Source organism: Bombus pascuorum, chromosome 4, assembly GCF_905332965.1.
Source record: "Bombus pascuorum chromosome 4, iyBomPasc1.1, whole genome shotgun sequence".
Classification (NCBI taxonomy): Eukaryota; Metazoa; Arthropoda; class Insecta; order Hymenoptera; family Apidae; genus Bombus; species Bombus pascuorum.
This window is the reverse complement of record NC_083491.1, coordinates 4,675,725-4,700,900: the sequence shown is the minus strand read 5'-3', so window position 1 is coordinate 4,700,900 and position 25,176 is coordinate 4,675,725. Positions and strand designations below refer to the sequence as shown.

The 25,176-nt window shown below is 38.8% G+C and overlaps 1 protein-coding gene and 1 long non-coding RNA gene across 4 annotated transcripts in view; one reads left to right on the top strand and one right to left on the bottom strand.

Annotated features, from left to right (window-relative positions):
- Window positions 1-25,176, bottom strand: part of LOC132906258 (dopamine D2-like receptor) — a 96,708-nt gene that overhangs the window by 7,424 nt on the left and 64,108 nt on the right. For all 3 annotated transcript variants that reach the window (XM_060958267.1, XM_060958268.1, XM_060958269.1), the window contains exons 3-5: window positions 4,290-4,399; window positions 2,659-2,911; window positions 1,501-1,601 (exon numbers count right to left, since the gene is read on the bottom strand). In XM_060958267.1, the coding sequence (XP_060814250.1) occupies window positions 1,501-1,601; window positions 2,659-2,911; window positions 4,290-4,399 (464 nt within the window). The remainder of the gene's footprint in view (window positions 1-1,500; window positions 1,602-2,658; window positions 2,912-4,289; window positions 4,400-25,176) is intronic.
- Window positions 20,886-25,075, top strand: LOC132906299 (uncharacterized). Its single transcript, XR_009657958.1, has 3 exons — window positions 20,886-22,134; window positions 22,736-22,923; window positions 23,022-25,075. It is a non-coding gene; the product is annotated as an uncharacterized LOC132906299 (long non-coding RNA).

Genomic DNA, 25,176 nt, shown 5'->3' with positions numbered 1-25,176 from the left:
TATGTGGATTCAAACTTTTTAATCCGATTAATTCGAAATGTTTAACTCGAAAATCCTTCTTGCTTTTGTTGCTCCATTGGCGAGCGACATACAACTTTGAAGTATAGTTGAAAGTATAAGTCGAAGCGCAGCGGCAGAAGTTAAGTCGCGATCTTTCGCCACTCGTTCGGAAGATAGATTCCACTCCAGTATTTTCCTTTCGAGGAAAGGAAAAACGGCGAAGTAGGTATTAAATCATCTTCACCGGAAAACAAGACTACGTGCCTTTCAGTCCGCTGGCAAAGGAAGACAACGGTTCCTTCTGTACGGTTCTCATCGATGAACAAATGTACGACACTTAGGAAGAGGTGAGTACAAAAGCCGGCAATTAAATCGAGGCGAACTTGTTGGCTATTCAAGGCAAGTACGCCGACCCCGGGACAACGGAAATGAAGCCTGCGCGCGGGAAAAGCGTATTATACGGAGATGCTCCAGGCTCGACTACGCCTTAGCTCTTCCCCTTTCTACACGCCTTTCTTTTCACCGCCATCTTTTCTCCTTTAGTGACATATTCTCGCCAGCGCGCCAATCTTCGCGAGAAATCGTCTCTCGTTGGAATGCAGGAGTTATACGCGGGAAATTGAAAAAAATGACTCGCGCGAGGAACACGCGACACATTCGAAATGAAGCCAGTTTGTCTGTTCGCAACGCGACGACCGGCTATCGCTCTGCGACACCTTCGCGAATATATGTAGCCATTCGTTCTATTTAAACAACCTTCTTTGATCTTCTGACGCGCGAAATCGTAGAAATTGAATATCGATTCGTTACATCCGTGCCTCGCCGAGAAATTACACACATTCAACTACCCATTGAGACGTTAGCAGCCTACCAACAGACGTTTTGTTTACCGTGAACATCGTTGAAAACTATTAAAAGGCAGCACTGGTTCGATGCTATCGTCCCTTTGTCAAATAATCGTTCCCCTTTTCTAAAGGGAATTCTTATTTACGTTCGTCACTCCTTTGTTCGAAATTGCACGTTCGTGCAACGCGCACAGGGGACGTTCTACAAATTGGTAAGGACGTGGTTGCAAATGCAAGTATGACTTATGAAACCGCAACTTCACAATTTGTCTCTCTACGATAGGACGTGCAACAGAGTGATACATGCAAATGAAATACATGCTATGCAATGATCAAGAAATTATCAACGAAGTATCGGCTTCGATTCTCCCTCGATCTTTTCGACGAATTTAAACACGATTTTAAAACGTAATTGATCGTTTATTAAAATCTCTTCTGTTTTTGCAGTAATTAACATGAGAAATAATAAAAATTCTTTAAGCTTTCAAATGCATAAGACGGTCGTAAGTTCTTGCTAATTTCAGAAATTTAACAAAAGAATTTACATCCATTTTCTCCCTTAACCAGCGGCGGTTCGAGTGGAATTCCTAGAAAATTCTTGGTATATTCGTGAAGAATGCCAACGTTAACGGTCGAAGCGAATGTGTCGGCTTACCTGCGCGTGTGTGCGATGTTCTCGATTATGCTGCCCGGTTTTATGTCGCCCAAGTTAGGCTTTCTATTGGCCCTTGCCTTTCTCGCCCTGTTTCTCAGTGCCTGGAAACGGTAAAGTAAAATCACTGTTTCAACATAAATTTGGTAACCGATATAAACGCGTGAAATAAATCTTCCGATGGCGTACAAGACAGGTAACACATGACACCTGTTATCACCTATACATATCAAAACAGCGAGATTTATCGCGACGCTTATATCAAAGATACAGGAAATATAAGAAATATTTCTCACATGGATACACAGCATCATAATGTACGCATATTAGACAATTTTACTCGCTGTTGGTTGATGCAAGTTTTGAAACAGAACTTTTTATGAATGCGTTATAGCTGAATATAAGAGGTACATATTTTATATCGGTGTTTCGAAGCGTATCGTCTTCTGCTCCGATGTTAAATCGTTGCATTATGATTATACACGCATACATATATTCATGCCGAATGTCTCGCAACCCCATAAGAAATAAACAAAGCATACGTTGTTCTTCGAATTGCAATGAAAATATCTATCTTCCTTATATTCTTCCTTTCTTTTCTTCGCTTTTCTTTTTACTATTCTTCGTTATGAAATCAATACATCGTTTGTTGAAATACCATTGTTTATCGGCTCCACTGAGAAATAATAAATCTCGGTCGTACAAAGCCCTCGGTCAGCCGGGACTCTCAGAATGTAAAATTATAAAGTGTTGAATTTGAAATCTGTTTTACGCAATTATTACCACGATATTTCACGTCATCGGAAATTAATATCGTAACGAATGGAAGCAATCATGCAAACAAAATTGTTTATGTATTCCGGTTTGCGTAGAATAGCGAAGCAGCCGTATTTATGATTAACCGCAACGTAATCGCAAAAGCCAGCGTATCTGCGGAACACTTTGCTCCATATGGCGTTAAAATTAATATCTACGTAATTTGGTGAGTTTTACTTGTTACGGCCGACAATATTATATGTTATGATTAATTAACCAAATAAACAGTTTTGCATTCATCCTGACAGTTCTTGATGCTTACTCAATTTTCGAGCAACACCGATCGTGCCTTATCGATTTCTGCTATCGATTATTTTTAAGCCTATCGCTGTCAATGATATTTACCTTGAATATGTTGTAGTAGAGAAACACCATGATGATGCAAGGTATGTAGAAGCTGGATAGGCTCGAGTAGATGATAAAGTCTGCATTGTAGAAGAGGCATTGGTCCGGTATTCGGTCGGGGGTGTTATTCAAGCCGAGAACAATCGGGCTGCCGATCGCGGCAGATATCGCCCAGACCAACAGTATCGTCAACCACACTCTTCTATTGTTCTTGTGCTTGGCGTACTTTATCGGCTGGGTCACTGCTATGTATCTGCAATTCAAATTCATTTCGTGTATCGTACAGTGTCCCCTGCTTGATGGGCATTACGTTGCCGCAAATCAACGTGGATCCACTAACATTGTGCATCCGTTCGACAGCATTGTCCAATTTATTATTTCTATTCCGATTGATGTATGTGTATCAGAATAATTCTATCTCGGAAAAAATTATACTTTTTTTAGACTCTTACGGTTCTTTTGCAACGAGGAAAAATCAAATTCTGTCGAATGAAAATGTCGATAGAAGACGATTAATTAAATCGCTAAATTGTCGCTTGTTTTGAGGAATTCATCCGGAAGAGGACGACAAGCGATAGATAGATTCAGACTTTACGACTTTATGGAAATCGTCGAAAGGTTTTTAATAAAGTGCAGCCATTTTTCTGCATCACGACACGTATATTTTTACATGCAAATGCGAAAAACCTCCGTATTAATCATTTGGCTGTACTATTTCTAGACGAATGCGCTTCCATTTAGATTCTTTACGACGCGGTCCCACGAAATTCTTTTCGGTCTGAACGATCGGAATTTATGATTTAGCTTTTAATACTGTTTCAGACCAAGAAGCGTCAAAGAGGAAAGAATCAAGGAAAATGTAATTCGTATCGTTTCGTGACTTTGATATCTACAAACTTTGATAAGTTTTTTAATAAATATAAGCTTTCCGTAACCGATCGGGTTTATACATACATTTTCGATCATGATACATGAAACGTAAACGCTGTCGCGTTACTATATCTTAAATCGTAAATTTCTTAGAACAGCGAAAACCACTCTATCGATCATTTTGACCTCTTTGTCGACTTCGTCGACGATAGCTATTTCGACGTCTTGTCGAAATTTGATTAATAGAAATTAACTGCGACCCTCCCGACTCCAGCTCATTTCGAGCATCACGGAACAAATCTCAGTTCCTTCTCTTCCGCCTTTGGTCTGTTATTCGTGTCACGTAAACTGGTTAAATCAGCAACTTCCTTTTTCACGAGTTTCGGTGCTTTTTCAGCAATAGCGGTTGCGCAATTTTCCTGCAATGGTGTGAAACAAATGCAATGCAAGCAAATCGTATTTTACATTGAAAGAGCGTTACAAATTACGATTAACATCTCTGTTTATTCTTGCGTTTACTTTTTCTTTTCTTCCTTCCTGCTTTTCTTCGCGTTAAAGGACGAGCAATTCGTAAATTAATTCGATTTATGCATACGAGTTGCGATTTGACTTTCGTTACATTGTTTGAGCACGATAAAATAAGACTTTCTAGCGTTGTAGCGTTTAGCTAACAAAACATCGAAGATCGATCGTGGAATTCGCCGAGGTAAAAGAATTAGGGTCGAACTCTTTCTTGCTCTTCTGCGAAAAAGAACGCTCACCTGTCTATCGAGATTGCTACGAGATTGAAGATGGAACTGGTACTGCACGTGACGTCCATTGCGATGTAAAAGTCACAGACAAAGCCAGGCAGGCTCCACGATCCGTTTACCTGGAAAATGAACGAACAAACTGTGAAGATCAAAGCTCACCACGAACCGTGCCAGTTGAATTAGCTTTCATTGCTCTATGGTCGGCTATTGTTTCAATGTAAATTACCGATTTACCGACTCATGGAGCATTTCATTTACCCGAGAAGACACGCGAGAGAAAGCAATACATACATATATAAAAGATGCTGACCGAATTTCTCAAATTTATCGCAAATGGAAAGATAAAAATACAGACTCGTATAAAATGCATCACAGTTCATGCAGTTTGGATTCTTCGTTTCTTTCAACGAATCTCTCAGATTGTTTAATTCTTCGGAATTGTTATGACTCTGAAAACGGGTCAGATATATTTATTCGGAAAAATCTTTCTGTAGAAATCAAGGATTATTTTGACCAAATCAAGAGACGAATTTTATTTTTCCTCTTTCCCATTTCACCCACAGTATACCATTTTTCCGTTTTAGTGCAATCGTCTGATTCATCTTTTTATTTTCGAAAACACTGACACGATTGAATCGAACGCACCTATACCGAGCGAAGCCTGCTGTGCGATTTATTTGAAACAATCCTGCCTCCAGTAAGTACAAAATCGGGCGTTGCACCGTCGAAATGCGTCTATCACCGCCGGCTATGCGTACACGCTTGTCTCCATTTTCTGTTCAACCGGCGAATTTCGCCTCTCCGTGTTATTCGCCGTAAGCAAAGGAAGATATTCTCATTTAATTGTTCGAAACTTGCGACCTAATCGCTCGATATTTCTTTTCGTTATTTGATTTTTATATGACGTTAACGATTACAAAACGAGATTTTAACGATTACAAGATTAGATCCCTTTTCGCGTTTCATTCCAATTTCATTTGCGCCATCGTATGTAGAGAAATCTCGAAATAAATCGTAAGCCGCTCAGTTTTCTCGATATTCATCACATTCTACAGCACGAACTATGATTACTTGTAAAGGCTTTAAAAGATAGCATTAAGATGCGTAGCTCGTAGTTCAGTATCATATTGATCGAACTACTATATTTTGCATGTGTATACAACCAGAGTGTAACACAACCAACTTGCCGATACTTTATAACACTGTTACATCATGGAAATATACGGACCATGTATGACACGATGTCTGCTTTTTGAATCTTTTAATTTATAATTCGAAACTATCGTATCTTCGTACAAATTTTTATGATACTTTTCGAATATCAGAAAACGTCAAAAAAATTATGAAAACGTAACAAAGAACATAAAGCGTAGAGGTTTAATACGATCAAAGCTCACTGTTTTAGCCACGAGATGAACAACAAAAAGCCGTAAATTAGCAAAAACGGTAAAGCAACGAAAAATTTGTGCCTGGAAATGCACGTACATGCAAATAACCGAAATAGCCTCTAAATAAAATTTTGTTTTATTACTATTTTGTTTTATTTATGGTCCTTTTGATATAATTCACGTTTAGAAAATATATTTTTTAATTAAATTCTAATAGAAACGGCGATGTTTCGTCAACAACATCGAAAAGTCATTACAGGTTATATTTGTATAATTATTACGTAATATCACATTTTCACATCGGCAATTTTACAGCTCACTTTTAACTCACCTTGATACTTTGCCAGCTGTAGCGTCACGATTTTTCCTGTATACCTTTTTCACAATTTCATACTCAAAAGTATCTTCTTTTTCCCAAGACATTTTATTTATTTATACTCGACCGACAGCTCCCTTTACTCTTATTTCAAAGACTGGTTCATATACATGTATCTATCCGTTTCCACTGAGATGCTATTAAATGAGATGCTTTGGTATCTCAAAGAAAACTCGAGCATTAAAAGTAACATCGTAAAAACAAAAGAACGCAGGAATACTATCAAAGCAGTGATACATAGAAGTAACGAACGCCTGGAATAAAACTAGTTTTCGTGCTTTTTGTTATGCTTTTAAGTATTTTTGTAAATGAACACTTCATTTAAAAAGGAATTGGGAAGAATGAATTTCACCTCTAAATTCGGACATGGAGTAAATTTACACAAATCACGCGCGGCACGGCACTTGTCTCGCAACTTGATAAAACAAATTTGCAAATATTCGCTTTTCACAAAACTGTGAATTTTTCCTTTTTTTCCCCTCTCTTATCGTTTCCGACGTAACAGCATCCGAATTTTTTAAATTCACCAATAGCAATCATATTTTCCAAAAATTGAAAACGTTCGCTATGTCGATGGCTTAAAATATATAGATCTGCTCTTTGTTGTTAGTTTTGTCGAACATTCCCGGATTTCAAGCAGAACGAGTTGATCACGTAGATTTGCGACGACGTATCGTTAATTACAAAACTGGTACAGTCTAAATCCCAGCATGGTCTGAATACGGGTAAGCATCGTTGTAATGTGTCTTTATCTGATGCTGAGTCTTGGCCAAAATGCCAATGAAGTATTTAGGACGAAGTAATTTAAGAGCGACGTGCGCGCATCCAGCATTAGTTATAGTCCTCTCCCTGCTTGAACCAGACTTGTTATCCGCAACGCGCCACGCTGTTCTATCTCCGTTACTCCTATTACTTCTAACGCAAAATATGCAAAATTCGTCTCAAACACGATTTACCCCTTTCAACCTACTAAACGTAGATTACTATCGCGGTTCCTAATTTTCCTTGATAAATAATTATATGTCTTATATTGCGTGATAAATTACGTGATATCGAAATTACTTGTAAACGATAGCCGAATGTAAGAGTAGGATAAAATAAATTAGAATAGAAATATGACAGGGAAGAACTTTGAAGAAATGTAAGAAATGAAAAAAAAGTGTCAAGTAAGACGATTCTATTCTTTTTTCTCTCTAAGTAAGTCTCTCTAAGTAAGACGATTGTTCTATTCTTTTTAGATTTGCTTCGTAGGATACACGTTACGCCTTTAACCGATGCTAATAATTGCGGAATAAAAGATTCTGTCACACCCCGTTTCTAAATGCAAAAGAAGTGTATTTTACATCTTTCAGCCGGTACTTTATTCTAACCGTACCTTTGCATTCGAAGCCCTTCATCCAGCTCCCCAGTAGCAGGTTAAATGAGCCATAACTCTGTTGCGTGTTGCTCGGTAACGCGTCTCCCCTGTCAAGAGGGGATTCACGTCGACGCGCTTTCTAAATAGACGCGAGCCAACTTGCTGGAGAAGCCACTTTCCGTTGCGCCAACTACACCAGATAATTAATCGTGAATACATCGAATAAATAACCGGCACGTAACCAGCTACTTAACTCGCGTAAATGCCGTACGAAAACTACCGAACAACTATTCGTAAAAAGACCAGCATTGACGCGATATCGACCGAATGGTAAAACAACGACTCTCGAAATTTGTCACGTCCCAGCTCACTGGTTAATTGCAACGCTACTAGCTGCATCTGGACGTATAGGTACAAGAACGTGGAACACGCGACGTTGGTAGATGGTACACTTTGTAAAAGCGTTATAACGAACAGTATTGCCTTTTGATTTTCGATATCGAAAGTTTGTCTTTTTGTTGGAATTGTACGGAACTGCTGACGGTATTCTGAGTGAATCTAGGGAAGGCCAAGGTAAAGCGACACTTCCGGTCGATGTAAGTCTCTTCGCAATACGTATATAATCGCGGCATTTATAGCTAATGTATAGAGAGTTATAATTAGAAACCAAGGGAAGGCGAGCCAGTCAACCTTGCCTTATTCCAGCGACCTTAACGAGAGGCATACAGGGGGAAACTAATAAACGAGCAATCGTTTGCTACGTCTTACGTCGACGACGTTCTCAATCTTCCGACTGGCTTTGTTATTAAATTACGGACTGTGTCAACTAATTAGGGGATCGTAATCGCGTATGCGATTTTATTTCAGTCGTGTATCGCGATATAAGGAGATTAATTGATCATTGCTACGGATATTTCGATCGTTTTAGTAATGCAGTCCAGTCGATGTTAAATAGTTCAAGAACTGGAAATCCCAAGGACTCCGGTTAAAAAATTTTAAGCCGAGTAAAAGTAAATTGTCGCCAAAAGTTGCGTTTCATAGTACGCTTACTTCGGTATACTGTATATAATGTACTCAATTGTCGCGTATAATGCAAATCTACCGATCATATATGCACTGCGCTTGACTGGTTGCAGAGGACATCAAGGACACGGTAACACTCCACATTGTCGAGCATCGATATCGAGAGTTCAAGAGACAATGGTGTTGTTAATTTTCTGTAAAATGCATTCGTATCGTCTGATTGCACAAACATAATCAATCTAGCGAAACCTTCGACACCGTGCAGTGTCAAAGAAATTATTCCCATACGAATGTTCGACAAAAAGCAGAATTTCCTTCGTTGAAGCCCCGTGACAGAATAGTACGGAACGTACGGAACAATAGAAAACGTTGTCCTTTTGTACATTATTTGCAAGAGTTAACCAGAATTCTCCAGCTTTAACTGACCATTCTATTTCACACGTCCACCTATGGCTGCTGTAAATTCATCGTGCTGAGAACAGCTGCGAACCTCGTTGTTTGATGGGTGTTTGGAAAATGAAGCCGTAAAACTTCCAGGGAAAACCAACGAGTACTTACGTATCAATCTGACGACAAGCACGATGCCGCAGACCAAAGACTGCGTAAATCACATACTTTCAATTGAAATTTAGAAAAATTTACTCAATCTGTATTACTTCGTTTCGTTTCTCATACATCATTCTCACACATCGTCTGTTTAAACTAGATCGATTACGAAATGGAATATTTGATGATAAAGCTTTTCCTCGTTCTCATTAAAACAAATGACTATCATAGCCACTCTTGAATCATACACAAGTAGCAATAATGCGTATAGGGTTCAACTCACAAAATCCCTTTCGCCAAGAAAAAACTTAATTTTGCTACGGGTAAATTGATATTTTTGTGGCACGTTTTGATCGTGGAGCTCAATAAATGGATTTGTGGATTACGCATACAAACGGTTCGTTTGGCATATTCGTATTAAACTAGCGAATATTAACTCGTTGCCAGGTTCGTTTGTAGTAGCTACCCCAGTTTTTATTTACACGAATATTCACTTCCTTTCTTTCAGGGCAGCGATATTTAAACCGAGCGATCGCTTTTCTACTCGCTATATTTGATGGAAAATATTTTCCGCATTGAAGCTGCATGCGTACTGATGGTAGCTGTCCATCGACGTGATCCCACGACTATATGAACTCGAATTACTCTCGCGGTATTTAATATTTCAATTTTTCTAGTGACGCCGTGTTTTATACTCGATACGGATCGTAATTCATGTATCTGGTGGACAAAGCGAATCGAATGTCTGTTTTCACTTTTATACTATCATAGATATATAAATTCACCATAAATTTGTAGACACGCGAGTGAGCGCGAGAGAAAGCAGAAGCAGCATGGTGACTGTATTTTCCATCGACGTGTCGGCTACGTTGGGTATCATGTCGGCCGCTTAAATGGGTAACGGCGTCCCTATTAATTCTCGTATCGAGCGGCTGCAGTACTCCAAGCGATTCACCCATCGTAATTCAATGACACGCGGCAGAGGGTTGCGGAGACGAGGGTGCGCGACCGATACGAAGGCCGTTGCTAAAATTGATTTAGAATTGATATAATCACTAAAGGTAAGCCGACAGAGAGAACGAGATAGCTAGATGAATATATCGCTAGACGAATCGTGCGAAGGCAGATTGCAAGGAACAGAATGGCAAACGAAAGAGATGGATGGATAGAGGAGAGCGAATTGGGGAAAAGAGAAGGAGATGGATTTCGTCCGTGAAGTTAAACGCGAGACGCTCTTACAAGAGAGTCGGAGAAAGCACTCTAGGACTCAATCGTGGGCAGAGATTGTGGAAACGGGTTGAACGAGCTGATAGGGGATAGTAAGAGAAACTAGAAATCCGAGCATTACGGGCAGAGACGGGACTGAATCGAGAATTATTTGCAAAGCGTAATCAATTCGGTGCTATTCAATTCATGGGATCCCGTACAACGAAAAACGAAACTGGTATTTTTCGAGCGTTAACCGTGTCTACCTACCTGCCTACATAGGGGCAAATCCAGGAGTTTACTGTTTCAGTGAAATTTCAAAAGCTAGTATAGTAGTGATAGCTCGATGTTTTACGTATACAACAAGAAGAATTTTGCTACACAATCTCTAGACCCAGACGTTTGTGTTGCAGGACGTAATCAATCAAAACGAGTCAAGCGCTGAGTCTTGGCTTTTCAATCGTCATGCTCGGTGGATAATTGCTTTTTAAAGTTTTGCCTCGTCGAATTTTCGATCAGTACCGATTACAGAGATATTCTTAAAGAATCTCTGCTACCCATTCGTAGAAAAATGCGTAACTTGTAAGAATAGTAAAAATACTGTTACGAGTTTAAACGAACGCTATAATATACATGTGTACATCTCGAGAGATTTCAGCGCGTCGTGCTTTCGAAAAAAACGGGTGGATGTACGATGGAAATATTTTATCTAGACGATTACTTGGTTTCGCCTCAAACTTGGAAGAATCTGACGGCTCCTGCTGGGACTATAAAAATTCCTAGTGACGTTCTGCAAATCGACCGTCGGATAATCGTCTATCTTTAGAAATTCCAAAGCGACATTAAAAAGCCATTAAGACAGCTAATGTTGGATTCTGTGGCTAGCGATTTTTAAACCGACGACTTGTTGGATCAAGCTAGTTTCTTACAACGTCGGATGATTTTTCGAGGTTAAAGTCAATTCTCATAACGGCTTTCGTTTTTCAGAGACAGAACGATTTCGTTATCGTGTTTCATCCGCATGTTGCATTTGTATTTTGTACCGGCTGCAAATAAAGCAGTGACCAATATTCGATGTTTTCTCGTATCGAGCTCGGTTGACATTGAATCTTCAAAGTTCTCAAAAGGAATATCATTTGTTTATGAAATGCATCAATCTTTCGACTTTCGATACAAGCTTTCTACGTGTTCCTCTTCAGGCTAGTACCGCATACGACATCCAAAATATACGAAGCATGTTCGTGTCGTCGACTTAATGTATCGAACTTGAGAAATGCGCTCGTGCCAACGATTGCAAGAAACACCGAGTGCTCGAGGCTCTAACATCCGGCGACGTTCGTTCGCAAGTAAGGGCATTCGTTTCTGGAAATAGGAAAAACCGTATAAATTTGTAAAAGTCAAATACTCCAAAGTCGACGCTCTCCGGGCACACTATGGATTCCGGTTTGCGATCTGCAAACAGTATGTCTCGTCGCTGTAAAAATTTTCGACAGCGATGCGAAGAAAGAACGTCGTACGACGTCCCGTGCGCGACGAAAATATCGATTCTATTTTGAAGCTCTTACACGGACGTACGCGCAAAATTGTCACCATCATCTTCGAATATCGAACAAGGAATAATTTGGCAGTTGACAATAATATTTCATGTAACGTCCCGTTTCAACTATTTTTCTCACGAGAAAAGCGCATCGTACCTACTCAAGTTGTACTCAAAGAATTCAATAACAAAACAGATTCAGTCGACCAGAAGTTATCCGGTAATCAATTTTGAAATAGTTTCTCAACAACGAAATAAACGGTTGCCCCGAAGTAATAACGTTTCTTGCATCCACTGGAGAAAAAGTCGTATTTTGAAAATGGATATGACACACTCGGTCGCAATATCTGTTCCCGAGATTTTATTGCAGATAGAATCAAGAGCGATATTGCTTCCGACGCGACGTTACGACTGACCAGATACGGAGTATTATCACTCGTTTTTGATACGTTTCTTCTAGGCATTGAACCTGTTTCCTTAACTCTCTTATTTTTCGCGTGTTTCGTATCACTGGTCGAACCTATCTATCCGTGTTTATCTGTGCAGAGAAAAATGAATAAATCGTGAAAGCTGTGCAAGATCGCTTAGACAGATGGGACTCGTGAGCGAAATCGTGCTATAAATAAGAGACACGCATTCAACTATATCTCCGTGGATATGCTGGATTATAATTCAGGTCAAAAGTTTCCACGGCTTTCCTTGCGGAAAAAGTGTCCAAACGATTCTCTTCCTTCTGACACTCTCACCTTGAAACTTATCCATTTGTCCAAGACCCTCTCCTCCGGACTTTTCTCTCCTCGCTTTTAGACCCGCTCTTTCTTTACTTTTACCAGATGGATCGCGACACGAATGTAATAACACAACTTTCTACGTTCATCTAACTTTTCCTTGGAGAGTTTACGTAAATTGTGCTTTTACGGTGGAGAATCAGCAGAGAATAATCATTGCCTGTATTCTAATATTTACTCGTCGACGAGACGAGTAAACAAGAAATCACTTGGTAATCCTCGTTGTCGCGTGTAAGGGAAGGCAGAGTAGTTGAGGTAATTCACTCGGCAGACGCTTCCATGGATGTCGAGGCGGCGAGGCGGCGAGGCGGCAAGGTGGTCCAGCGTTGGCGCGGGACTGTTCCAGGTTTCGGACACGTAGTTACGACTTAGTCGGGGATCAGATTGAATTTACCTAGCCTTCTAACGTGGCAGCACGGTGTCTGCGAGAAGAGAACCGGAGGACAACATAAAGGAACTTGCTGGAAACATCCGAGTTAACTTGTATTAATTCAGATGGTCACGAAGTCCATTCTAACGGCTGCCTTGAAACTGGCTATATCACCGAGTCTGACGAAAATTCGTATCGATAACAGGAATATAGCAACTGTTATTTGGTCACAGTTTGGCATTATAAGTTGAATAACCGATGGTTTCTTCCTTATTTCTCGTATATTTCGATATTATTAAAATTTTCACCTTTCGTGTCAAACTAATTAGAGGATCAAAGCATTTTCTGTTCTTAGTTTATACATTATATACAGAATCGCAAATCATTTAAAAAACAAGAAAAATGAACATACAAAATAAGCTGAACACAAGAAATTTCAATTAAAATAAATTCCAAGTTGAAACGCAATTAATTAATTAGATAATGTACGACAGAGCTGTATAACGTACATGATTCAAAGTACCGTAAGAGAGAAAATGATTAATGTATAATTAATATATTTAATAACGAAATCAAAAGTAACAACAATGACTATAAATTTCAACTCCGATTCTCGATACAATACGTGTAATATTATAATACAATACAATACAATTAATTGATGTAATACAATACAAATAGTTGATACAGTTTCTGACGTAATATTAGAATCGTATTTTAACTTTGGAGCATGTCATGTTACTTGCTATCGATACTGACTGAATCAATCATTTTCACTGATTTTCACTGAATTTGTTTTCCGTTTCCATAAATGGTATTCGAATCCATTTGAATAGATTAACATATTAATTTAAGCATTTCGAATCAAATTATTTTCTGTGAAAATAATTAAAACACGTTGAAGCGCAGTAAGTACGTATAATGATATAACAGCGAAACGGCGAATATATTTTAATGCGAGTAACATACTATGTTAAGCGTCTGTTCCGTTCAGAAACAAAAACCTTTGTCAATTTGGCCGACAGGTTGACGGATATTGCGTTCCATAATAGCCCCTCTTCTTTGAATGCGTGTTACCCCCCTCGTACATCGCAAAATAGTTTGCCAGCACGAGTTTTATTTCGTAGAAAACCTTTCGAATTTCAACTTTTTAATAACGCGTAAGTTGCGTAAAAACATCGGGAGGAGAAACGAAGTTTGTTACGTTTTACTCCAGGAGGAATCATCAATCAATTTGGAAGCACTTCACGTTACGAAAATTGAAAATCGAAAGCTGTTCGGATGAAGGGAGCCAAAAGTTAAACGCTTCGGGAGTTTAATTAGGGAGCCACAACTTTCTAACCCATAAACTTTGATACTTACCACTCTAATTATTCAAACGAAATCGCTTAAATTCGAGCCTTTGAAACAGACAACGTCAATTGAAATAAAGCGGCACTTTCTACGATTTTAAAGTTGTGCTTGCTACGGTTAGCTAGAAACAAAATGAATCACTCATATATTTTATACAATATTTTTTTCTCTGTTCTTTTTGACGATTAAGCATCGATAATAGTAGAGAAGGAGGATACAGAAGGAGGATGTGAACATCAAATTCTCGAACATTGTCTATAGATCCTGTTACTCTGTTACCAACTCCTGAGAGTCGTTAGCGAAGGTCTTTGGTGATAATACCCGTTCCACCTCGCACCGTGTCGAAATCTGAAACGCATGCGACGTAGCTGTATGTACGCTAGCGTTGTTCTCATTTCTGCCAATTAACGCTTCATCGTCGACGATTATCATACTAACTGTTGGAAGTATATTTTTTCTGATTTCGAATGGAAGACGCTGTGCGAATTAACGAATACGCACGTTAGCAAGCGGTATTTATTAAGCACGTTGATAGAAACTGGTAAAGTTAGCTACCAGCATGACGAGTAGGAATTACCGAACTTCTATGCATTCGAATCTGGATGCTATTATAGTTGTTTCGTAGCACTTCTATTCTTCGTGAAACTAGACACCTTCATCGCGCTTAAACTTCACTGTTCGGTCGTCGTCTGATAGGAAACGTAACTTCTATTCCGTGAAAATTGACAGTGTTAAAGCGTCGATTATATTTTATCTCTATCGATAGAATCGAAGAACTTTCAGCAAATTAACGAACCTGAGTATTGCGTGTAAGGCGAGATGGATAAAAAGCTTCGAGTTCGAATAGGCAGAGATCAATTTTAATTAATCGATGCTAGTAATCGTAGTATTTCGTTCGTTAACGCGATGTTCGTTGCGAAAACTGCGATGTTATGTGCCTTATCATATTCATGGAGTAGCAAAATGAACGTTACGCGGATTAGTTCAATTCGAATTCTGTTTAAAATTTTGCATGCTCATGAATATGCCGTATAATCTCGCAGATAGGGAATTACGCGACGAGGTTGTAGAAAGCACCGTTTCTCGTACTACAAGCTCTTAATGATCTTGGAAACGAGATCCTAATGACCCCTTTGTCGAAAAGTTTCGAAAGAACGAGGGAAACGAATCTTGCGCGCCCCTATGGAATCGAGTCATTAAGAGTGACTCGCGGAGAGAAAGTTCGGCAAAAGGGGTCAAGACGAATGAAAGAACGGAAAATCGTTGTAAAAGTTCAGCCGAGATATCGGATCCAGCTAGCGAGATCCGTAACCCCTGTCGTCTAATGTCGAATTCCCTTTATCAAGTTTAATTCACGACCATAAGTTGTTTCTTTGCGCTTCGTCGAACTTTACGAGAATTTTAATTGGTTCTGTTTTTAAATCGTATTTAACGTTGTGCTTTGTTTCTTCTATTTCTGTACTGGGTTCGAGGTCTATCCATTAATCGCGATTCGATAGCAGTCTAATCTCCTTCTTCCTAATTACTCCTCTTTTAATTTCCAGGAAGGGTGGTCTAAAAATACGAAACAAGTACAATTCACAGGAAAATGTACACGCGTGTAAAATTACAGTTCGCCATTGTTATAATTTGGATAGCCCGAGGTTTTAATTTTATCAAACGTAGTGTGGCAACAGAGTATTAACAAGACAATACAGCGCATCGTGCAGAAGCGTTTATCATGTGAGACATGCTGCAATGAACACGATTCCAGATCCCGTAATCTCCGATTGTAGCAACGGGTATTCTGCGAATTACGCATCATCTCTCGCAAAGGAGGCTTCATATCCATAAATTAAATAGATATTTCCGTTTACTCCAAATGCAATTCATCCCACTTACAGTGTAAAGGGCAAACAATAGAAACCCGTGCAGGGATAGCGTTTATTCAGATATGTAACCACTTTTATTCAAAACACGTCGACAACGTATCCAAGAAGAAGGAAAACAATGCGGTAAATCAGAAAACTTTGAAACGACCTTTTGCCCTGAGAAGGACAAATGATCCACAATCATGGAGATTCCAACTTTACCAATCGCATTCTCGAGACACTGCAACGTCCACAGTGGGGTTACAACTTTCTTAAAGCAGTTTAATAATGAAACTTTCCTCGAGTGTTTACTTTCTATAACACTATAGTCATTTCATTAAGTTGGTTTCGTTGTGATACGGCACGATACGATTGTTTGCTACCAACACGACATTTTCATCAAAATGGCATTCATTCTCCTCAATATATTTCTTATTTATCTTTTATTCGCATTTTCAGCTGGGTTATCATTTCTTGAAATTACGAATTACTTGGTCTGTGAATAATATCTACTCAAATTGGAAGAAACGAAATGCAGGGATATGAGATCGAGTCGCTTTGACGTCAGTATAAAACACGATACATACTATTTTATGTCAGACGGTCGTTTTAAAACGCAATTTTATCAGCGAATGAGACAAGCAGAGCGATGCGATGCACATTATCGGAATGTACGAAATTTATTTGGAAATTTCATTTCGTTAGCAGCTACTCTTTGCAAACAACGATGAGTAATAGGAAACGGAGCTATTGGAAAATATTCCTGTCTTTTCAACAGATTATGAACCAAGTATAACAAAAACCATTGTTTCCTTGGGCTCGCGGCTCGATTGTCCTAGATAATTCATTCGCACGGAATTTTACTCGAGTAAGAAATGTGATCTCGTTTCCTCTTATCGGAAATGGAGAATCAGCGATTGAACGAGAATATAATCTAGCGATGAACGTTGACATGGGTACTCCGATGTTTGACAAAGATCAGTCGCTACGTGTACATGTATTTGATCAATTGATGATTATTCGCAATCTTTTTGTAGAAATATGGTAGATTGTTATCACTTTCGCTCATTTTTGTATAAAAATAAACCGTCTTTAAAACTTATACGTGTTATAAATTGTTTGTAGCTATGCAGTTAGAGCATGTGAAACGCAACTTTGAAAAATTGAAATATGACCGATCGGGTATTCACAAAATAACTGATGAGTACATAAATAAAACATGAAACATGACACGCAAAATATGTTACACATCACACCTGCGTTCCGTTGCTGTAGTTTCACAATCTAATAAATGCAACTGTATAATCATCGATACAATATCGGTTTGCGTCTGTCATTTATAACGAATAAAATAAATCACCGATACTTTACGTTTACGTTCCACGAATCGTTTGGATTTCACTTTATTTTACGCGATACTTGAGACAAACTTTATACATTTGTCTCGTTTCCTATCGATTTCAAGTTTCCTCATGATTCTCGCATAAAGAGAGGAAGATCGGACTTTTCCCCAGTTCAGCTCATGAAGATATGTATGATCTAACGAAGAGAAACATACATATGTATGTATGCGGTATATTTGAACGCGGAGAAGTAAAAATTTCGCGTTACTCTTGGACAAGATCCGTTAAGATTATTCCAACTCCCTGAGAAATTACGAGCGTGATCCACTTCGGAATAATCCTTCGTTTAACATTTCTCATCGCAAAGTGGATCAGTTTTTGATATGATAATCTGTCTTGCAAAGTAAAATAGAGAGAAAAAATGGAATATTTGAAAAAATATTTCGTCTTCGCTCGGAGAAAAAAAAAAAAAGAAAAAGAAAAAGGAACGCAGTCGATGGTGTAACACAACGTAGTGAGATCGTTCTGGGTATTGCAACAGCTGATCAGGTAACTCCATCGGAAAGTTGCAACGCAGCGCAGCAGGAAGTTGCTTCGATCTTTTCTCACGTAGTTGACGTAGTCCCAAAACAACTCGAGTGGTCAATTCGCTGAAAAGTCCCAATCTATGTCTCTCAGACATCGGTTTCCCTCCCCCGTGGGATATACGTGCACCGAATTGATTGATTTTACTGCTTCTCGAGAACAAGTTTGTCGCACAGATGTGGATTACCGATAAACACTAACTATTACCACAGAACTTGATGGAAACGAATCAAAATCAATCTCTCAGTTAAAGCGGAAATCAAACGACAGTTGGTTTATACGATGGAAGTACGTACACAGATAGCGAGATATACATACGCGACCGTGATTTAGTTCGTTAATATCCCCAAAGAATGAGTAGCGAACTAACCTGGTATCATTAAATTGCACCGCTTCAAGTTGTAATCCACACGGTTCACGAAGTTAGAGATGCGTATGTTCGGGCGCATGTGTGTATAGTTGATTGGCTGGTACACTGAAAATGTGCTTTGCTGGCGTCACCGTTGCCAATCGAATTAACGCTGATTACGGTTCATTTGACATCGTCCTCCGCGCCGCTATTGTGCAATATGACAGCCGAGCTTGAAATATTTCTGCATAAATTTACGACGCCTATAGAAGACAAAATGAGAGAATAATGACGACGACGTACATGCACGAGTGCGAGTAATTACCCTGCATAAAGTCACTTGAACGATCAATTAACATTGTTGCCAATGATAATATCGTTGGCTGTGTTTTGGTCAATTTGTTTTGCTAAATTCCGAGTTATATTGCCCGGTCCATTGAATCGCAAAAACGTCGTTGGAAATTGAATAATAAATGGTTACGATGATCGAAACTGGAAATTCGAGTTCCAACTGTGGCTCTAGAATATTGTTATAAAATATCGCATAATAATTTGCCGATACTTTTCAAAATAAGTAGCAACTTGCAATAATACAACCAACTACCGTGCATCGTAAATCAACAAGATTTACGTTGTTTGCGCACTGTTATTCCGATATTCCGTCGTTCGTTCACATTTATTTTTAAATTCGTTAAAATTTTCATACAATCTCGCAAGGATTATATTCGAGCGAGAAACGGCAGTTCGATTTACTTTGGTTCGTGACTTTTGCAAACTCGTTCGTTCAAACTCGAAGAATGGATACTGAAGTACATGCCTTCGCGCCTCTTCGCTGATATTGCGTTTCAGAGTGTTAAACGAAATTTTGTTCGTAATCGATCATTCTGATCGAACAAATGAAAAACTCTATGACGCAACTACAACGTCGAAGTTAAATAAGGGCGCGAGAAAATAGCTCCTAGTACAATAAAGTGAATCGACGACTCTGCGAGAGTTGAAGGTAATTGATATTTGCGAGTACAGTAACAACTGAACGAGAAACGATTTCATAAATTATAACGTAATTTTATAGAATTTTTCTCTATAAATCTCTTAGAACATTGCACGCGGCAAAATCTCTATTACGATCAACCGCTAGTGTCGCGTGGCTTTATCTACATATATACCGAGTAGGTATATACACCAACTTTTTGTAACATCGTGATCATTATGAAATATCACGGGTCACTTTTTTGAAGCCGCGAGGTTAATTGTCCTTTATACGATAATCCGAGGAATTGGCCATAATCGCGTGCTCTGTAAGAGCTGAACGAAGGATCGTAAAAAGTGCAGGTGTTCGAGCGATTCTAGTCAATCGTTCGACACAGGATTTCTACGTATGAAAGGTCATGTAATAATTCTCCACGCGGATACAAAAAAGCGAACGAATAGATTTAATTGTTTCCAAGTCGATCGATATTGATAAAATGCTATGAAAAGATCGACTAGTTCAAATTCACTGCAACGGCGTTTGCCAATACTGCTTGAAAAAATGAAACGAAAAAATAGTTTATAAAAAATTGTGCATTAGTTTTTCCTTTTTGCAAGACTATATCGCAAAATTGTGTTGAAACGTACGCGTGGCTAGTTTCGATGGAAGTGCAGTGGGACAATTTCCCCGCGTTTGTCCCCACATTGAAATCAGTGAAACAAGCAATTCAACGTGTGACACTAATTACTCGAACGAAAGTGAAGCGATTTGTTAAACGGCTGCCTGTATGGAACTTGCCTGGAACAACATAAACAGAGTATCTACTGGAATCTGTGAGGCAATGGGCAATGTTTGATGTACCGATACATTTCGGTTATGTACTTTCCATTCTGTATAGAGAAACCATCCGTTACTCTGAAATTAAGAGTCATGGTTGCTATTAATGTCATCGCAAACGGCATAATCTTCCATCATAACTTAATATCATCATCCATCGCGAGTAATCACATATCATTGAACACATTAAAACGTATTAGATGACTAAGTGATAGACCGAAACGATCGGTTAGGTTGATCATTCAATGATAACAAGCGATAGAGAATTCAGCAGAAAAACGAGGTGAACAATGAAAGAAACTTATTATAAAAATTATAATTCAAAACCGAATTGAAGAAATTTATTAAATTTCTCCTATATCCTATTCTACCATCCTCGTATATTCTGAAATGGAAACCGCAAGAAAAGGCACAGAAAGTACCAGCAACAGCAGTTGCAAGAAAAGATCATGGAAAGGAGGGAAACTGTTCCAAAGTTATCCAATATCTTGGATATGAAAGAAAGGGAATCACAGAAAGATGGGGCCGAAACTGGCATCTTTCTTTGATTTCTTTGTCGCTCGCGTTCTCCGAGCTAAGCCTAACAGCTTACGTCATAATATAACAAAAATGAAACTACAGGATAGACCAGGAGCACATTTGTTTAAGTACCTTTATGAGTTAAGTTTCTTCGATTTTCACTTGTTCCTGTTATTTCGACATTTCGTGAATAGGTAAGTGTGAATCTAATTGTAAAAGAGATAAACTTGAAAGATTACTTATATTGGTTTGGATGGTTATCGTCCTTTACCTTCCATTTTTCCATTTTCTCGTCCACCTTTCTCGTAATACAAATCCCCAATTATGGGCCAAAGATTCTCACTGGTTCACGACAAGTTCAATCTCGAAATTTTTTCGAAAAGGTGTCGTATCATAAGAACCGTTTGGAGGGGGAATACGCGTGCCATTTCCTTACACATCGCATTCCCCTAATACTAATCTCCGAGTACATTTTTTAAGCTATCCTTAAAGCAGTTCGTTTTATTTGAAACTGTGTTGCGTGTAGTCGAAAAATTGGGAATGCAGCATCCAAACACTTTGTTCGATGTTCTTGTGCATTAACATCGATCTCCAACGCAACGGTAAAATTAAAAAGTCTTTGGGTGCACAAAATATCTGAGAAATTCTCATGTAGCGCTAGTTTTATATGGGAAATCGTGAAGGTAACGAGCAGAAAGTTACGAGAGCATGAAGCGAAGAAAGGAAGATCGACGGAGGAAAAGTTTCAATTTTTCCGAACGGATTATAACGGGCTGCTGAATAGTCCAAGTAGGTCTTCAATGGCAAATATTATGTTAAATCTCCTATGAATGGGACAATGCTGACGGGATTCTAATATCTGGATCTTAAATGCGTGTATAGAACATCATATTGAAGCCACATTGTTATCCCGTGAACTAGTAGACCTATAATATAATAAATGGAACGGCAACCCTATAGGGTGTTCCCTAGATGAAAAATGTATCCAAGGTCTAATAATTTGGTGAGCTTTCCTAAGCCTAACGGCTGAAATCGATGATCGAAGTGGGTTGCTACTGGACGAATAGATTTCGTTTACGACTATCATAACCACATGTTTCCTCCATCTTTTCTATTGTCCGATAATCCTTTTTTTCTTTCAACGGACCTACCCAGTTGCTTTTGAGCTGTTCCTCGTAATGATGAGACGCAATTTAGCCGAGATTAACAGAACTGGAAATTATCTCCACGTAGAATCGAAGCGATAACGACCGTTGTGAGTAGGACGTATCTGGAGTCTAATCTGCTTTCAGCGATAATTCAAGTTAATTATTCTCCGTAGTCTTGGGCTGTGAGCTCCATGCGTTTCCTTTGAAGCTCTGGCATCGGATCAAGGTATATATTTCTCTGGCCTGGACGTCTCCCAAACAGAGAGAAATTCACGGATCCCCAGGCACCGACCGATCTTATAACGAAAAGTAAGAAACGGAAGTACCCACAATTCTAGTGTGCATTTCGCTCCTTCTCGAAATATTCTAGAAAGAAAATAGAGACATTTTGTTAAACAAATGATTGGAGAATATTATAAAATTATTCTATACGATATTACGATGGTACTTTGTCACGTGAATTTCAAATGCTCTAAACTAATGCTATTAATATTAATAATCGTACCAATATGGCTATCAGTTAACAATTAATTTTTCTTTCAGTACATATATGTTATGGCTGAAAGTGATCTGCCAATACTACGCATACGCTACTACATGTACGCCCGCAATATCTTATTGATACTCTACATACTTTGTTTTATATTTGACACAGTGACCAAAGATAATTACCCGAAGACGATAAATCAGATTTCCTTTATACACGTAGAAAATTACATTTTCGTGTCTAGCCCTTTTCTTCGTTGGTGTGATATCACGGAAAGACGGGACGACGGAAGTCATGTTAATATGTATTACATTATATCGTAGATAGGATAATGTGGTTGGCGTAACGCTTGTAAACCAACACTATTTCGTTATCGTATCATCAGCAATCTCAGCGTTCGTCTCACCTCCCGTTCATTTTCAGATATTTCACGGAAGTAATAACACACTCGAGTGAAATTTTATTCCCATTCCGTTGATGTAACTCGTTCAACTTGCCGATAAACGAACGCTTCAAACAAGTTACTTTGGAAACGTTCATTTACCAGCGAATTAACAGAAGTTTGAGGCGATAAGAACTCGAAACATCAAACCTGCTGAAATAAGTTCTATGTAAGTACATACATATATCTATCTATATAATAGGGTGTTATACGTATAGCGAAGAAAAGAGAAATCGCGAAACAACATCGTATAAGGAATGTTTGCAGCAAACTTTCCAACTACTGTAGAACTTGGCATGTTGCAACTGTGAATTGCAGGCGAATTAATATAGCAAACGGTTGGTCGTTTCAACTGCAATCGACCCGAGAAGAAAGAACTTGGTATACAAACTTTTCGTCTAGAAAGAATAATTTCCCGGATTCTTGAAAGATCGGAAGCAATCTAGGAGTAGCTGACGGTGCGATAGAGAAAATTTGTTCAAGAAAGAATTGTAATATTTGTCGATTAAGTCGAGTTCGTCCAGAAGCTTCTGACTTAGAGGCTATTTCCTTTCTTCGTACGTCACAGCATGGCTTCAAAGCTGAAGCGTAAAGACCGCGTTCTTTACTTTGAAAACAGACTAGCTTTACACAGGCGGAAGGACTAAGTTTTAATTAAAGGTCGCGGTCGTTTTTCAGAGCGGCAACGTTTTCACGCTCACGCGTTTTTTAAGGAGATTTTAATTTGTTGCACAACTTTCAGATCGTGATGCGCATCTCCTTCAAAGATCTTTTTCAGCATCTTCATAATTAAAATAAAGTAACGACGATGGCTGGGTATATTCCACAAAAGTTCTTCTTTATTCTCTTTATCAAACGAGTTGTAAAACGAGCTGAACCAAATGTATCCATTTTCCAAACAAATTTTTCTTCGTTCCTGTCGATTGAATTACTGTCGACCGTCGCGTCGGTATATGTCTATTTGCGATGAAAACGCAAATGCACGGCAGCGCGGGAAGCGAAGAAAAATAGAGATGGGATCTCCAATCGGGCTACGTAATTTTTTCAATTTAAATCTAATCTAGCCTGGTACGCAGACGCATCTACATATATTTTCGGAGCAAAGTAACGAACGGAAGTGAGACGGGGGCACAAATGGGAAGGCTAGTAGACCTTTCACAGAGCTCGAATATTTTTTCCTTTATTCAGACCGTTCACCGTGCTGGCAATTACGTGCCATTTACGTGGCAACCAGGCTGTCGCATCTAACGCGGCTTTTCCGCCTACACGCGCCCGCGCGTGAATTCGATCTGATCGCAGCTAGCCCCGATCGACTAACCCGAAATACCGGAATCGATTATGCTGGTTTACAGGATGCCTCGTCAATCAACGCGTGAGCCCCCCAATTTTTCAATCACCTTTTTCACCGAAGACAACAGCGACACGTGAACCAACGTACGATGCTTCCCGTTAAACGGAAGCGTCAATAGGAAGCTCGTGTCACGATGCGCCGAGATATAAGACAACGAGATCGCGTTTGTCGAACATACGTTATTCTATCGTTAGTATACATACTATGAAATTTTATAAAATGTGATTAGTTTGGTAGCAGATTGTCTCCGTAAGCTTTAATTTAATTAAATAATTATAATTTATAATTGAATTACACCACCGATTCCGTAAGTAATGCTGCTTTTCTGAGAGTTAAATTTAAAGAAATGAGAGTTGTTGCCATCGGAGTTAGAAAAAATTGAAATAGGAAACTTAATAGAAACAGATAGTGGATTATTAAAAAATATGAGAAAATTTATCGCTGATTGATTGCGAAGAAGCAATCGTTTAGTTTTATCTAGCACGGAATGGCTTGATATATTTAAAAAGTTATTTTCAACAAGATGCTATATAAAGAAGGGAACAATTCAGTTGTATTATCGAGATACATACTGACTCGAAATACATACTGTTATGTCTAAGTACTTTACTTATCCCGTTAGGAGATTACATTTCCGTTCCGGCTGAGATTACTTATTCGTTTTATAGCGATAAGAGTAAGTCGGTATATATGTACAAAGCAGAAAAGATACGTATATACGATTCCAAGGGAATCCATAAAAGTAACAACATAGAAAACTTTTCTTATATCCGGTGAAGCATAAGCGTATAACGTTGTAATAGTAACCTCAAAATAAATATAGACGTTGTACCGACGTATCAGTAATACGATGTTGCGGAATCGATAGTATCAGCCGAAGTGTAATTTCACAAATACAGTTATTATCGATGCAAAGACTGAACAGTCATTGTAAGACGTACGCTATAATAAAGACGAAAATTTCAAGAAATTGAAGTTCAATAATCAACTTCTAATAGAAAACAGGAATATGAGAGAAAAGGAATTCCCAAACGAATATGTCGAAATAGCAGGTAATAGGAAAAGAGGCAA